Genomic DNA, 17,657 nt, shown 5'->3' on the forward strand with positions numbered 1-17,657 from the left:
CATACATTTATTCTTACATAATTACAAGCTTATTTATCTTAGTTGTGTGATTTCTTGAAGTCATCAAACTCTCACATTCACTCACTTCACAAATGTCTACAAGCTTCAATGATAATTGTATGAGTACTAATGATCACTCTTGAGATGCCTAAGTTGCAAGATAGGTGTACAAAGTGAGAAGTTTATTGATCTACACAACAACAAGGTTATCCAAGAACCTCATTCTCAACTCAATGGATAACCACAAGGTAGATATAGTCAACTACATATGCAAAAATGTCAAGAACTTGAAGATTCAAAAGTTCCAATCGATCCTAGAGTAAGGCCAATCGATCCAAGGACAAAATGAGCGGAGATCTTCAAGAAATCAAACTCACAGTTGATCTTAGAGAAGCTCCAGCCAATCCTATGACAAAAAGGTTGCAAAATCTAAAACATGAACAGCTTTAGTTGATCCTATAAAGGTCCTAGTTGATCCTAACGCAGAGAGGACAAGAAAATTAAGATTTTTGGAAGCCCCAGTTGATCCTCTAGGGCTCCCACTCGACTACCCAAGGCCAGAATTCAAACTTACAAGTTTTTGGGAAATGGATTGAGTAAAGGACACTTGTATTTGACTATAGAAACCTTAATTTGAACATTTGAAGAACCATATATAGTTGATCCTTGAAAGCCAGTAACTGCTAGATTTGTTTTAAAAATGTGTTTAACGGTTAGATTCTTGTCTAATACATCTCCAATGGCTCCAAGACTTCTCAAAGTATAAAAAAGACCATTCAGAAGCATTTCAATGAGTGGAAGAAGAGAAAAAAAAATCCAAACTCTTGAGCATCAAATTCTTGAAGAGAAAAGAGAGAAAAACCAAACAAAACCAAGCATTCTTGAGCTAAAATTTTATTTGTGCTTTCACTCCAATTCTTATACCCATTATTTAGGCATTCTTTCTCCTTTGTACTTATTTAGCAAAATCTACTTTTTAAAGGTACTCTTGTTTTTTCTTGTTTCCATCCTTGAAAAGGTTCTAACTTAGTATTGAAAAGTTAAGGTTTGTTATGCTTGCTCCTAGTTAAAAGGTAATTTGTGGTTATGTTTGAGTTCGAAAAAAGCTATTGTAAGGGTTATAACTTGATCCCATTAAAAAATGATTGTAAGGATTATTGCTTGATCTCGTGAAGAAACATTTGTGAGTGTTTATACTTGATCCTGTTAAAAAACACATTCCTTTAATGGATTTGAAATTAACTCCTTAACTTCCTAAGGGAAAAGATGTAGACACTTAAAAAACCGAACCCCTATAAAAATATTTGTATTTTCATTTCTATTTTTTGCTTTGCTTTGCATCAGTTTGTTACACTTTATTTCAAGCAAACCAATCTCATAAATTGCTTGTATTCTTAGTTACATTTTTTATTTCTTGGTTTGTGTATTCATTAAGTCCTCTTTTACTTTCTTAACTTGTTTATTTCTTGTTGAAAGGATTTTTTGAAAAATTGTTCTCGAGTCGCTCTTATTTGAGTCACACTTGAAAATTGTTTTAATCATTTCAAAAGTATTCCTTGGCTTATACTTGATGGTATAAACTTGTTCAAAATTGGTGTAATCATTAGAGTTTTTCTTTGGAATTTCTTTTACAAGCTTCAAAAACAATTTTTTGGTCTAGGATTGGCTATTGAGTCTTGGTAGTTTACTATAGCAGTTCATTTTTTACTCTCTAAAATTTTTGAAATGCAATTCACCTCTTTTGGACATTCTTGTCAATTATTTATTAAGCTAACGTTTTTAACACTTTCTTTATAAGCTAAGTGACACTTGGACACAATTGGTTTAGTGAATGGTACAAGGGTGGAATACAATAACTATTTAATAATAATAAATATCTTACTCCTTGGAATAGCCTTTATGAGATCCATTCTATTTATTGTTTTTGAAAAATAGCTCATTTATTTGGAATGACTATTCTTTGATACAAAATGAACAAAAAATGAAATAAAAATAGTGGTCCCAACAATACGAATACCCCAAAGGATGAAATAGCCATCTAACACCGATTGGAATGACTATTCCATTGGACCAAATGTGATGTTTATAAATAGATGTTAAAGGGTTCACATTTCATAAAAGTTGTTTTTTATTATTTTCTTTAATTAAGACACGCACATGATAAGTATATATTAATGGATAAAACAAAAAATATATATGATTCTAGAACATAACTTTTCTATTCTCCCAAATGATACACATGATAGTTAAATAAAATTGCATTTAGGGACATTTTAAAAAATAGTCCTTAAAGATAAGATGTTTTTAAAAATAACTCTCTTTATAATTTTAACTGTTTTTAGTCAAGTTGAAAAAATTACCCTTAATGAAACATTCTTATATTCAAGTGCACATGATGTTACAAGCCGTGCACATGACATTACACACCATATTGAATAAATATTGTTATACGTTATGTACAAAAATATATTATACGCCATGGTTAAAAAGGTTGTTGCATGCTATGTTGAAAAAAAATATTATTATTACATGCCATGTACAAAAAAATGTTACAAATTATGTTGAAAAAAAATATTGTTACACGCCATGTTTTAAAAAAAAATTTTGTTACACTATAATGCGTAAAATGTTGTTGTTACTTGCGAATTAAAATTTCAAATCCTCTCAACTCTCTTCATTTCTTTTTTTTTGATGATTTGTCATTGATTAAAGTGATTCTAATATGTTTTCATAAATCAAAACACAATTTTGCTTATCTAAAACACCTGCTTCAGTTAAAAATCGAAAAAAATTCCTTTTGAAACCTTAGGTTTATAAATTTCAAATTTTTGAGTTTAGTGATATCTATGTCTCGAATTGATCCAATTAATAGCTATTTTAAACATCTGTGATCATTTCTACTATTTTAGTTTCATCCAAAATACTTAAAAATCAAATTTTCCAAATAGCCACCCACCCTAAGCATATCAAAACCATTGCTTGGCGTTTTGAAAGTGAGAGATAGAGAAATCGAAAGCACAGTAGACGGATGTCGAAGAGAACAATCGATAAAATTAGAGAGAGCTCGATGGTAAGAGAGAGAAATCGAAAGCAAAAATGGATATGGGGAAATTGTGATAAATGGTTTAATTTATTTGAAATGATTTCAAGAGTATTTTTGTCAAATTATGGTTAAATATGGTTAAAAACAATTAATTTTATTTTGAGTGCTATTTTTGAAATCAAGTTATTAAGATGGCCATTTCTCACAATTTTCCATTATGTTTATTAGAATAGCCATTGTACAAGTGACTATATAACCCCTATCGAAACCCATTCAGTCCATGATAATGTGTTAACACGACAAGAAGTGAACAAAATAATGGCTATATCATGTAGCCAATTGGTTTTGAACAAAGGACTTAACCTCCGCAATTAGTAAGGAAGATTTAGGCAACTCCGAAAACGAATAAAACCCATGAAAGGCATTCGGATACTCAATCGTCTACACTGTTTTCCCACATTTCTTTAATCCCTCCACATATTTTCTCTGCCAATCTTGTAAAGGATCAAACCTGCTGATGAAAACAAGGGTAGGTGGAAACGGTAAATGTGAAATATCAACAGAATTTGGCCCAAATACATTCACCACTTGATGATCCCGGTTGCAACCTTGTGGCAAGAAAGCCTTCCACATCCAATCTGTGCGGTTCACTGATATTAATAGAGTCCCAACAAGCTTAATCTCTGATTCTGTCCTTTCCTCTCCTCCAAAAAAGGGTTGCAATTCCACTTCTCCGATAAGGTTCAGTCGGGAAAATTCATGCTCGCAAGCCTTGAGGGCCACATGATGCGCCAGGTTGCCACCTGCACAGTCAAACCCTACTATATTATATACTTGTCATGTCATTCATGTACTTGATAGCATATCTACATACTGGGATGCCTCGGAGAATCGTTAAAAGTCGGTATCGTACCTAGTGGTACAATTAAGTCGATTAAAACTTTGAACTAGTTTGAATAGAGATTTTAAGATATATTTGAGAGTTATTGAACCTTAGAATTTCTTAATATGGTGATTTTGAGTTTGAGGATTAATTTGGAGTCAAATTAGGAATTTTCATAACATAGGAGCAAAATGATCATTTTGCCACCCAAGGGCAAAATTGGAATGTTGGAAGAGATTTTTGACCAAGTTTGACTAATTGGAGCATGATTTGAATTGGAGAAATGAAAAATTTTAATTTCGACATTTGTTCGAACATAAGGGCAAAACAATCATTTTACGTGTCCATGAGGACGTAATTAGAATTTTTAGAAATTTACACCACCATAACACTTGTCAAGCCCATGAATTTCACCTATTATTATTTTATACTTTGAATAATTAAGAGATTACATGTGGTGGTGAGAAAATGCTTAATTGTTAAGTTTTAACCATGGACCAATGACATGGTGACACATGTCAAGCTTTAATATTTTTATAATTTCCTTTATAAACTCAACATAAACTCTCCCATTTCACTCTTCATGGTCAACCAAAGCAAAGAACAAAGAGAAAAGAATAGAAACAAACCCTAGAGAGGAAAATTCAAGAGAAATTTGTTGAATTTCAAAGAACAAAGCAATCAAAGGTAAGATTTTTCAATTTTAGCTTAAAATCTACCTTTCCCATGCTTTCTTTTTCATTTTCTATGGTTGAAAAACAAGTTTCCATGAGGGAATACTTGCTGGCCAAACATAGGGAGAGGTTTTGATGATGAATTTTGCTAGATTTCATGATATCTTAGTGTTTTCAGTTGTTTGATGATGTTTAGCATGAAAAACAAGCAAGAAAATCACATGCCCTTCAACAACCCTCTTTGGTCGAATTTTATAGATGACATGTTGATGATGGATTTTGTTGTATTTCATGTTATTTAGCTCGTAATTGATGATTTATGGTATCGGATATCGAAAACGGTTATCGAAAAGTATAGTTCCTTTAGTAAACGACTTGAACAATAATGAGAAAATCATAGTGAATGGACTTGGATTTGATTCTTAATGATATAGATGGATTTATTAGACTGTGTTAACACTGATTAACATGTTAGTTCGGAATCGAAATGAATTTCGGTTACGATGAATTAAGTCACAATCAAGCTCATTGAGGTACTTTGGTGTATTTGGAATATTGGAAGTGTAATGAATATATTTGAAGTTAAATCGGATGTTTTGGTTAATTCAACAGTGTATAGTTCGAGTTAGGTCGAATACAAATTTAGTTTGATCATAATTGAACACGTAGAACACCGTCTTTAAGTGATTATTCGAACAATTCTCCTTCAATTTCATGCATTCATATAGAGCCTGAAATAGTGTTATAACAATTTGGCACAAATATATTGAATTACGTGTCATGTATTATGTATAGGTGGTGAGCCCTCTGATAAGGGTAAAGATATCGTACCCGAGGACCAAGAATAGGAGTACTCTAAACTTCAGTTATTGTGAGTAATCAAATGTTCACCTTAACTATCCAAAGTAGTTTATTCTCGTTTTTATGATTTTAAAGAATAATGAACTTAAACCGTAGATTTTTATGTTTTATAAGTTAAGTGTTGGTTAAATGAATGAGATTTATAAATTATTTTGCAATTCAATGACGATTTTGGAAATTGAGTAGATGGAGACTATATACTTGTGTTATCTATATATATATATGGTTTGAATTGATGGCTTATGACAATGTGATGGCATGAATGGCTAGATTTTGTGGTTTGTGGATTATATAAACTGTTTTGTTTTACCTTGATAAGCTGGGTAATATTATATGAGCCATGTCATGTTGTCGAAATTTTTATTGATTTGGTGGGTTATTTGATTAGCTTACTGCAATGGGCGGGTTTCTGTGGACCAGCCTATTAGAGGGGCACGGTGAACTTCGTTATATTTTACCTTAGTACGAGAGGCGCGAAGGGTATCTCCTAAAGTAAGTTTAGAGTTCACTTCACGCCGAACCACCACGTGAGGATGAAACTCAACCAACGCCAAGGAATGATTATATTTTAAAAGTAAAAACATGTTTCATGAGTATATGTCGTTTTAACATCCTTGGCGGACTCGGTTGGATGCCCAAGTCAAGGTGTCCCCGAGTATGAGTTTTGACACAAGCCAAGGTTTTAAGAGAATCATAAGCCTTGTTGATTATTTTGATGAAATGTAATTGTTTTATATGAATTGAAATGAGTTTTAAATGTTATGAATCATATTGTGGTGGGATGATTTAACTGTCTCCATTTACTCGATTTTAGATGTTGTAGATGAACTTTGCTTACTCACTGGGTTTATAAAAACTCACCCCTTCTTTTTATCCATTTCAGGCTCAGGACAGTCTGCAGACAGTCGATTTTGTCCAGAGTTACTTTTGGATTTGCATCTTTAGAAATCAAGGTCTACAGTCTTGTATATTTTCGGTTATTTTGGAGCCCACATGTCATTGTAGAATATTTTTGTATACCTGGTTTAGTGTGCTATTATATATATGAATTTATTTTACTCTTACGCTACAAAAATTGTTCATGTAGGATTCTATAAATATTATTTTATAAGAAAATGAAATATTTTGTTTAATATTTTTATTTAGTTTGATTAGCGATGATTTCATTTTAAATGGATGATTTAGATTACTAAAATTATTTTTAGATAAAAAATGTATATTTTTCGATTGTATGTTGTATTTTCACCACGTTTCAAAATTTTCGAATAAAAATGACCAAAATACCCTTGTGTGGTAGAAATTACTTTTTGTTTGTTTTTGATTTAAAAATACTTTATATTCCTTTAAAACATGATATTTAGTAACTGTTGCTCATAGGGAAGACATAAAATTGATGCAAGAGCCTTGCGAGGTTTCGGTTGACATTTCGGGTAATGAATATCTACCGAGACATTATTCCTTAAAACCCTTAAAACCCATGAAAGGAATTCGGATACTCAATCTTGTACACTTGTTTCCCACATTTCTTCAATCCCTTTACATATTTTATTTTCCAATCTTATAAAGGATCAAACCCACCGATGAAACCAAGGTAGGTGAAAAAGATCAAGCCAATCTGTGGTTGTATGAAAGTTACAACTTGAGATATCCATGTATGACATTTTATTATTTATAATAACATAGAGATAGTTCTTTATCCAAAAGTTTATAATTTAAGTACTATTCATGCTGACGTAGATGAAGCCTATGGAACTATATATGCCTTGCAAAGAAATTGTATAGAGATACAATTATGAGATCCCTATACATCAAAGCATTATTTTTTAAAGTTCCTGATCATTGTATTATCGAGACAAGGCATCAATAATCCTTAAAGATCAGCGTACGTGATATTCCTTACTTGTGATGTAAGCAATTGATCTTATTGGTTGAAGTATAGAGATACTTGAAAAATACCATATGGGTGCTTGCCTTTAGAGAACGTGGTCACTGAACATGAGCCAACATGAAAAGTGCATTTGGTATCTTATTTTAGTGTCTATGCAATATTTCTCATGTGTTAGTCATGTATATACTCCTTAGACTTGAGACACCAAGTTGTCTTGCATATGGAGTGGTATACTTTGATTGCATGTGGAGTGCCAACTTAGGATGTTTTTTAGTATAGTATGAAGCATGTGAAGGAAAATGAGTGGTTGAGATAGGAATTATCACTCTAAGTGATTTAAGGGGACATATTCTAATGGTTATTGGTTGATATTAGCTTAATCAAATCCTTGGGGTGATTTGGAGATTATGAAATGAGTTTTATAAGTCTTAATAAAACTAATGATCTAACTATATGCATTTGGTATCTTGCTCTAGCGTATATGCAATACTTCTTATGTATCAGTCGTGTAAATACTCTTTAGACTGGAGACACCAAGCTATCTTGCATGTGGAGTGATAACTCAAGATGCTTTTTGAGTATAGTACAAAACATGTGAAGGAAAATAAGTGATCGAGATAGGAATCATCACCACAAGTGATTCAATGGGACATATCTTAATGGTTCTTGCTTGATGATAGCTTGATCAAATCCTTGGCCAAGGTTATTTAGAGATTATGAAATGAGTTTCATAAGTCTCAATAAAACTAATGATCTAACTGCAAGAACAAATATTACATCTTATTTAAAAAAGTTTCCTTATATATTAAGTTTATACAAGTGATTTTTTTTTATCAAAATACTACAAGTATTTGAGAAATTGTCATTTTATAAGTATTATATCCTTTTGCATTTCATAAGTTTTTATTGCTTACTTTAACAAATTAAAATCATAATCAGATTTGGGACAATGAAATGCCTGTTTCTCTAAGTGATATTTCAGTAAATACATATCTATATTTCAGCACAATAATTATAAGTAATATAAGAAAATTATAATTGAAATGCAATTATATAAACAAACAGTTAATATTTCAATTATATACAATTGAAATTTTGTAACACTGATTTTTAAATTATTTAGTCTTGTTAGAATTAATAAAAATATTTATGATAAAAACAATTCAATTTAATTTGTTCTCTTTTACAAATGGGGTAAATCTTGTATATTTACAAATTAGTTAAACCTTATTAATATTAATGATAAAAAATTAAAATGGTAAATTAGAAATATAATGAACAAATATGACTATTTTCGTCAATCAAAAAATTTTTCAACATTCCTACTTCTATAAATAGTAACTATCAAAATATAATTTGCGGATATAGAAGTGAAATTATGCATTTTGTTTTATATATAAAACATTTTGTTTGTAGTCCTTTAAAAATTTCATTTTGATTTGTATATGAAGTTTTGGTATGATTGGACGGCATCTCTTATGCTGTTAGGAATGTCCAATTTGATACCTCAAAGTCAAGTTTTAGAGAAAATGATAAAGTAATTGAGATTTTCACTACTTTTATTAAAAACAAACATAAATGCATCTAAATTATTTTGGTGCGAAAATTTTCTCACATCATTTACTCTCTCTTTAATGAGCAATTAGTTTGAGTCAATACACGTATCTGTATCATACAACATAATCAGCTAATCGATCGATTTCTCATTTAAGAATTATTTTTCTTTCTTTACCAAGTACCATTTGAACTCGATTGGTTTACTGGGTGGTATAAAAGTGGAATACAATAAAAATTTAATAATAATAATAAATATCTTTCTCCTTGGAATAGCTATTATGAAGTCCATGTTGCTAATTGTTTTTGAAAAATAGCTCATTCTTTGAAATGATTATTCCTTGATGACATAGAAATAGTGGTCCCAATAGGAACACCCCCAAGGATGGATTAGCCATCTAACACAGAGTGGAATACCTATTCCATTAAACCAAATGAGATGTTCATAAATATATGGTTCACATTTCATAAAAGCTTTTTATTTTCTTTAATTAGGACACGTACGTGACAAGTATATATTGGTGGATAAAACAAGAAACAGATATACAAATGATAGTTACTTGAAAATGCATTTATTAGAGTACCCGCTTAATAAGTGACTCTATAACCCCTATGAAAACCCTTTCAATCAATTTTAAGTCCATGATAATGAATTAATACGACAACAAGAGTCTAGACTTGGCTAAAGAATTCAAGACATCACCATAGGAAACTAAGTCTAGTCTATGAAAGCTTGAGAACTTAAATCACAACCTTTTTTATTTTCACAAGTGAACCAGGACAAGTCCAGCAATATCAGAAGTGGTCGTCTGGAAGAAATGAAAACAAAACAAAACAACAAAAAAAGAGCTATATCATCCAGCCAATCGGTTTTGAACGAAGGACTTAACCTCCGCAATTAGCAAGGAAGATTCAGGCAACTCCGCAAACGAATAAAACCCATGAAAGGCATTCGGATACTCAATCGTGTACACTGTTTTCCCACACTTCTTTAATCCCTCCACGTACTTTCTCTGCCAATCTTGCAAAGGATCAAACCCGCCGATGAAAACAAGGGTAGGTGGAAACGGTAAATGTGAAATATCCACAGAATTTGGCCCAAACACATTCACCGCTTGATGATCCCGGTTGCAGCCTTGTGGCAAGAAAGCCTTCCACATCCAATCTGTGCGCTTCACTGATATTAATGGAGCCCCAACAAGCTTCATCTCCGATTCTGTCCTTTCCTCTCCTCCAAAAAAGGGTTGCAATTCTATAACTCCGACAAGGTTCAGTCGGGAAAATTCATGCTTGCAAGCCTTGAGGGCCACATGATGCGCCAGGTTGCCACCCGCACTGTCTCCAGCAATAAAGACCTGCTTCTTGATATTGGCAGAAGAAGCTGGAAATCCTTCAAACTTTGGGTTATCAATGAAATTCAAAACGTCAAAACCATCTTCATATTGCGACGGGTATCGATGTTCAGGCGAGAGCCTGTAGTTCACAGAGACAACAATAGCAGGAACTTCACGCGCAAGTCGCTTGCATAAGTCATCGTAGAGCATTGAATTGGCTGCCATAAACGCAAACCCTCCGCCATGGAAGTAGACTATTATGGGAATGGGCAGCCCGCCACCATCAGCACCATCGGCAACGGTGGTGCTGGTATATAGGCGAAACCAAAGTTTGCGGGTGCTATCAACCATGATGTCAGAAGAGACGATGCCATTATCAGGTTTTGTTGAAGTTGAAGGGGGGGCTTTGGGGTCGAAAAATTTCGTAAAAAATCGGTTGATGGCTGTGGCGTCAGAGCTGCAGAATGCATCTGTAGAGAAAGATAGAGCAGCAAGCATAAGTCTGATTTTTAATGGAAGGATCAACATTTTGAGTTAGCTACACATGAAAATGAAAGAGTTTCAAAGTGTTATAACAATGTCAACAAGATGCGAAAGCTAGGAGGAATTTAAAGGGAACGAAGAAACCATGAAGCCACCTGCCACTCGGCAATTAAGATAGGTGACGGGCCCAAATTATATACACGCAAATGACTTACTTATATATAATCAGGATAGTAAAATTATTATTGTTCACGAATTTAGGTAAGATTTGAGTAGTGATATTTGTTCTTTTTTTTTTTGAGAAATAGATTTGAGTAGTGATATTAGTGTACCCATTGCCTAGATTTGATTACAAAAAATAATTTTATATATATTATCTTTTATTTATAAATTCTTTATTAATGTAATAGTTACCAAAATTAACTAAATATTCTAATTATAATTTTAAACTTTAATTTATAGTTTTTATGAACTAATTTTAATTTTCATTACTAATATTAATAAAAATTGATTTCACATTTATTTTAATAGGATATTTAATGAATATAAGTATTTAATGGATAATATTTAAGATATTCAAATAAAGATTTAAATGATAATTAAAAGATTTTAGAGTTCAAATACCTATCAAATAATAAAATTCGAATTAGAGTATTTAAAAAATAACATACCTCACCCAATGATATCTTTATGCATGTTACCTTCCCCAATAATCATATTTTTATCGAATTTTCCTTTAATATGTCAAACATATAGAAGAAATACTGTTGATCTGTAATCAACCTAGTCAAAAAAATCCTAGCATAAACCCTGCTCTCCACTTTTGATGGTGTAACAAATTTCATTTTATCAAACTTTTAGGCAAAAGCTACCATTATTTGGTAGTAATGTATCCAAGATATGGCAGTACAAAAAAACAGGGTATTACCAACGAAAATTCTATTGTTAACATTTACGATTATGTTGGTAAGAGGAATTGCCGACGGAATTCTCGATTGAATTTTTCATTGATTGTCAATTAAAAAAGCTATCCTTGGTAAAGGTAAATCTGTCGGCAATGAAATATTCCATCAATAACTTATCGATTGAAAATTTCGTAGGGAATTTCGTTTGCAAAGACTCGATCCGTTGGTTTGAATGTCGTCGGTAAGGAGAGAAATTGGTTGGTAAATTTCGTCAATAATTATACCGATGAAGTTAAACTTGTCAAAAATTCTGTTGATGGTTACCAACAAAATTGTTTAGTCAACAATTTCATTAGAAAATATTGACGAAATTGTTGATGAATTGCCAACAGATCCTGCTTGGAAGCTTACAAGCATTATTTGTCAGCAAATGGCAGCAATTCCGTTGGTAAATGAAGAAATCCGTCTTTAAATGATGAAATCTGTTAGTAATTTCGTTGGAAATACTTGTAGAACATATATTTTTTTGATCAAATTTTATTTTGTTCGTAATAAGATCATTATATGATGTTGTTATTGATAAACTTAGATATAGCAAACACAAAAATGCATATATCGAGAAAAAATGAAAATGTAATACAAATGTAAATATTCAAATGTAAACATCTGATAATAATCCAAATATAAACATCCAATATAAATACAAATGTAACTAAGGCATTGGGGGTGGCTGTTGTTGTTGCTGCAGTGGAAGTTGTGGATCTGACGGTTGTGATGAGGAAGGCCCGAAGGTGTTTGACAATCTCCTCGATCGAATTACCTCCATCAACAAGTCACTAACGTAGCATTTGGTACTTTACAATGCAATCTAATTACAAGTAATGTGCTTACACGCAATGTGATTGTAGAAAAGATAACATTATAGTGTTTAGTATATAAGTAATTATTAACATGTAGGGAAGATAATATTACGGCGTTTGGTTTACAAGTACTTTACTGGGTATGTAATGTCAATTTTCAAAATTACCCCTACATATATTAAAATACAAGTTTAACATGTATTTTTTATTATTAATTTTATATAATGTCATCTCTTAAATATATTTTTAATGTAATATATATTATTTACATTTTTTATTATAATCTTATATGTTTTTATTTTTTAATATAATTTCCTATATTATATATTTTATTTTAATTTTTTTCTTTAAAAGATAATATTTTATTTTTATTTCTTAATACATTTTATACGTATATATTAAATGCAGCAGCTTCCTCTCTTGTTTAGGAATCTACGGGTGTGATGAATAGTATGAAGAAGAAAAAAAATACCCAAATTGTCTTTGAGGTGCTAGAGGAAGAAGAAAAAATGAGTAGGATATACATAGATGGTGTCATCTTTAACATAGCAGAGCACAAGTGTCAGAATCATAAGATGAAATCAGCAAAAGATTCATGTTTTGTCAGAATGCATATTCTACTACTACTATGTATAGTTGCAAAAAACATTCAAATGGTATATATATAAATTTAGCATACAAAGATTGCTAGGTTCAAAAACCATATTCATCACTTATGAAGAAAATGAGAAAGTGTCTTGCAACCAATAACAAATTGGCAACAAAATGCCCACAATTCTCAATCTCCAATTAATTTCTCCTAGAAAAATCATAATTCAAAATAACTTGCTACCCAGCTAAAACAAAATATCAAGCATAACATCGCCAAAACCATAAAATTAAAAATCATAAATGAAGTTCCTTGATTGATGCTCTAAACCAAAAGCATAAAGTTCTAATAAAACCAAAGTTGAATTTATTTAAAGAATAGACCCACCATTGTTAAAATACAAAAGAGTTCAAAGCTAATAACATTGTTAAAGTTCACCGTAAATTGATGACTAGTTTTTTGCATTAACAATACCCATCATTGCTTAAGATTGAGCCTCTAAACAAAGCCTTGACATAAATTTTCTACAACTCTTCTGACAATGAAAAGATATAATTTATCTTCCACATATCACTATAGATGATATGTCCACCCTTAACTAGGGATGTCAATGGGGTACCCTACCCGGTTACACCGGGTTAGGGTACTCCATAAAAGGGTTCGGGTAGTGATTTCACTACCTGAATCGGGATCGGGTAGGGTTTGGGTACCACCACTTAAGTACCTGTTACCCGAACCCTATTACTATTTATAAATATTTTATTATTATTTTAATAATTAAATTAAAATTTTACAATTTCTATCAACTTTACAAGCAATTTTTTTTTGTTAAAAACTAACAAATATATGAAAAGTATGGTTACTCTAATTATTAATATGATGACATTAATATATTAAACTAAAAAATTATTAGATTGTTAATTTGAATATTATATCATATTATAAAGAAATATAATTACTATTATATATAAACTAAAATATTTTTAGTATATATAAACTTTAAATATAAACATATTTAATTTCTATTTTGTGTTAACATTAAAAAAATTATAACTTAAAAAATTATTAATTACAATATATAAACTTATAATATATAAACCTAAAAAGAAATTGTGAGATTAGAATAGTTTTAGAACCTAAATGTTTTTTTAATTTCATGAATTTAAGAACAAATCTTTATAATTTAATTAAATTAATTCATAAAACTATTATTATTAATTAACTTGTAATATCTTTTAATATATATAGTTTATATATATTGTGTTAATTTATAAGAAATATATTTACTATTATATATATTAAAATATTTTTTATATATGCGTNATATATATATATATATATATATATGTACTTTAAATATAAATATATTTACTTTTTATTTTGTATTAACATTGCAAAAATTATAACTCATAAAATTATTAATTATAGTATATATACCTTTATTTATATAAACTTATAACATATAAATCTAAAAAGAAATTATGAGATTAGAAAAGTTAATTGGGTAATTGGGTACCTATGAAGAAGATTTTAATAATTTTTTTATTTAATCGGGTATTTAAACGGGGTTAGGGTAATTATAGGGTAGTAGGAATGTATTAGGGTTAGGGTTAGGGTAGTAATTTTTAAATTATTCAGGTAGTTAATAGGGTAGGGTAGTTAACTTTTAATAGAGTTAGGGTTCGGGTATCTTGAAATTATAGGGTACCCGACCCGTTGACATCCCTACCCTTAACAATTTGTTTAGGAGTCAAACCTTCAACTCCCTGAACGATCTCAACTATATGCTCTTTCAGCCTCGCATCTTCAAACATTAACTGAAAACAACTGGCCAATTTATCATTTCCTTCCCTTACACCTTGATAGATTTCTCCAATCTTGTCCATGCTTGATTGGAATGCATGAACAATGTTGTCACCATTACTTTTTGTCCTAGTTTTTTTGCAAGTCACCTTTCTATCACTTTGCTCTGTAGTCTTTTTTCTTGTAGCAATGGATCCCTCATTATTGGTAGCTTGAGCAGGAGAAATATCATCATCGCCATTATCATCTTCAGCAACATTCAATGCATTGAAAGCTTCTAAAGTTACCCTTGTTGTTGTAAATGCAGCTTCCTCAGTTTCTATGTTCTCCATTGCATCAGCTAGTGACTTTACTCCTTCCTCTGTTACTCTATCCTTCCCAAATATAATGGCTAATTGATCAAAGTGAAGGAAAGGCTTCTTTCTAAGTCCTGCAGGAGCTAGGTAACTTTATATATAACCATATATAAGGTATCAAAAAACTATGCAAAAGTTGATCATGGCCATCTCAACATTTGCTTTCATTACCAATCACAATCAAGCAACCACAAACACACAATATTACCAATGTACAAATTCTGTTATATTAGCTTGAATGAAACAAAAATGAATTAATTCGTTCAACGCGTAAACTTTTTTACAAATGATACACACTTATTTAAATAGAATGCACTAATTTTATTCATAATGTTTTTCTATTTTCCTAATACTAATACCCTTGAACAGCTTACCATTGTGACAACAATAAAATTGATAATTTACGGCCCTAAATCTGGTCATAAGTTGTCACGACCCGGAACTCCCATCGGGCCCTTGACAACCGCCACGACGTCTCAAAAGGCATTCATTACCCCGAATGCCAATCGAAACCCCGCAAGGCTTAGCATCAGCTTCCGCATCTCCTCGGTGAGCAACAGTTATTAAATCTCACATTTCAAGAAATTAAAAGTCGTTTCCAAATCAAAACAATAAAATATTATTTTTTTATTTTTATTTTGGCTCACAAGGGCATTTTTGTCATTTTTCTTCAAAAATACCGAAACCCACCAAAAACATGGTGTAAAAGATAAATATGTTCATACATACTTTAAATCAGATAACTGAAGTATAAAATTACTTTTACAGCGACGCGTGGGCCCCTAATTGACTAAGAAGGTGTAGGGCTACGAATCCTTACTTTCTAGGATGCAACTCCGAGATTAATTCTCGTCTTAATCAACTATCAACAAACTGTCTTGAGCCTGAAAAATGGATAGGAAGAGGGGTGAGATTATGATTGCATAATCCTAATGAGTAAACAGACACCATCTAAACTATCTAAAGGCGAGTAAAGGGAGACAATTAAAAATAGTTCATTTCAGCAAGTTTTTCACAATACGAATATTCATTTCAACCAAATAATCAATATGACTCGTGAATTTCTCAAAACTTGGCTCTTGCCAAAATCATTCTCACGGGTACCTTCGTCAGGGTATCCCATTGAGACCGCCAAGGCTGTTAAATGTCCCATACCCATAAACATGTTTTCGCATCTGACACACAGCTGTTCCTTGGCGTTGGTTGAGTCTCACTCTTACGCGGTGGTTAACGTGAAGTGCACTCAAAAAGCCCACCTCAAGAGATACCTTACGTGCCTCTACGACCGATGTGAGAATATAAAAGAGTTTACCGTGCCCCTCTAATAGGCTGGCCCACGAAACCCCCCACCACTGCAGTAGCTAATCTTTTATCTACCACCTGATTTATAAAATCTTTTTCTGCATGACATGACAATTTATCCCAACCTAGCCTCTCAAGGCTGAATACACAGTACAAATAATTCTAACACCAAAATTAGTTTAGCCATTCATGCTCATTTATTGTCATAAACAATTCAATTTAAAACCATAAATTTACAACACAAGCAGGCAGTCTCCAATTACTCTATTTTCAAAACCAGTATTTGATTTTCCAGAAAATTTATAAAATCACAATTTCTCTTAAAACATAGTAATTTACCATTTAAACCGATTTTCCATAAAATCACACAATTGTATAAAATTACTCTAGATAATTAAGACGATAATAAGTTCACTCACAGTGTTAGGAGTAGAAATACTCTTATTTTCAGTCTGCAGGTACAGTCCTTTACCCGTATCCAATAGCTCACCACCTAGCCATAATCCATGACACATATTTCAATTAAATTGTGTTTAATAGTCATAAGCTATTTCAGGCTCGATATATATGCATGATATGAAATGAAAAATGCACGGGTAGCCATCTAGACCCGGTATTGGCCTAAGTCGATTTTTCATCCGATAAATTGGCCAATGCGTCCAATTTTACTCCAACTTGCTCCATTTCTTTTCCAATCCCTCAATTACCAAGCACAACTAATTAACACACAATTAGGCAAATTTATCTTCACTTTTCTTCTTGGAACTTTTGGCGAACAATGGTACACTAACTTCGTGATTTTTTCTACTTAATTTTCTCTTCATAATTCATTAATTCCTACACCAAAAACTATTATTTCTTAATCAAATCACCTAGAATAACATCCCATTTTTCCTCATTATGCACTTAGAGAATTTGGCTATTGATGGGCACCAAACCTTTGGTGGTTTTCTTCACTTGTTTTCATGCTACACATCATTAATCACCTAAAAACACTAACATACCTAAAAATCAAACCAATCCAAGATCATTCTCTCTCCATACCCATTTTGACCAGCCATGAATTCATCATGAAAACATGTAATTTAACCATGGAAATTAAGGGAAAATGCATGGGTAAGG

General features: G+C 31.5%; 2 protein-coding genes across 2 annotated transcripts; both read right to left on the bottom strand.

The window, feature by feature from the left end:
• On the bottom strand, window positions 3,485–3,907 carry LOC108663035 (probable carboxylesterase 18). Its single transcript, XM_018125522.1, has 2 exons — window positions 3,898–3,907; window positions 3,485–3,846 (listed from the first exon to the last, which is right to left on the bottom strand). The coding sequence occupies exons 1-2, from the start codon at window positions 3,905–3,907 to the stop codon at window positions 3,485–3,487; spliced, it is 372 nt and encodes a 123-aa protein (XP_017981011.1).
• LOC18592792 (probable carboxylesterase 18) lies at window positions 9,524–10,805 on the bottom strand. Its single transcript, XM_018125624.1, has one exon. It carries the CDS (start codon window positions 10,763–10,765, stop codon window positions 9,758–9,760), a length of 1,008 nt encoding a protein of 335 aa, XP_017981113.1. The 5' UTR covers window positions 10,766–10,805; the 3' UTR covers window positions 9,524–9,757.

The sequence above is a fragment of the Theobroma cacao genome, chromosome 8 (genome assembly GCF_000208745.1).
Source record: "Theobroma cacao cultivar B97-61/B2 chromosome 8, Criollo_cocoa_genome_V2, whole genome shotgun sequence".
In the NCBI taxonomy this organism is placed as follows: Eukaryota; Viridiplantae; Streptophyta; class Magnoliopsida; order Malvales; family Malvaceae; genus Theobroma; species Theobroma cacao.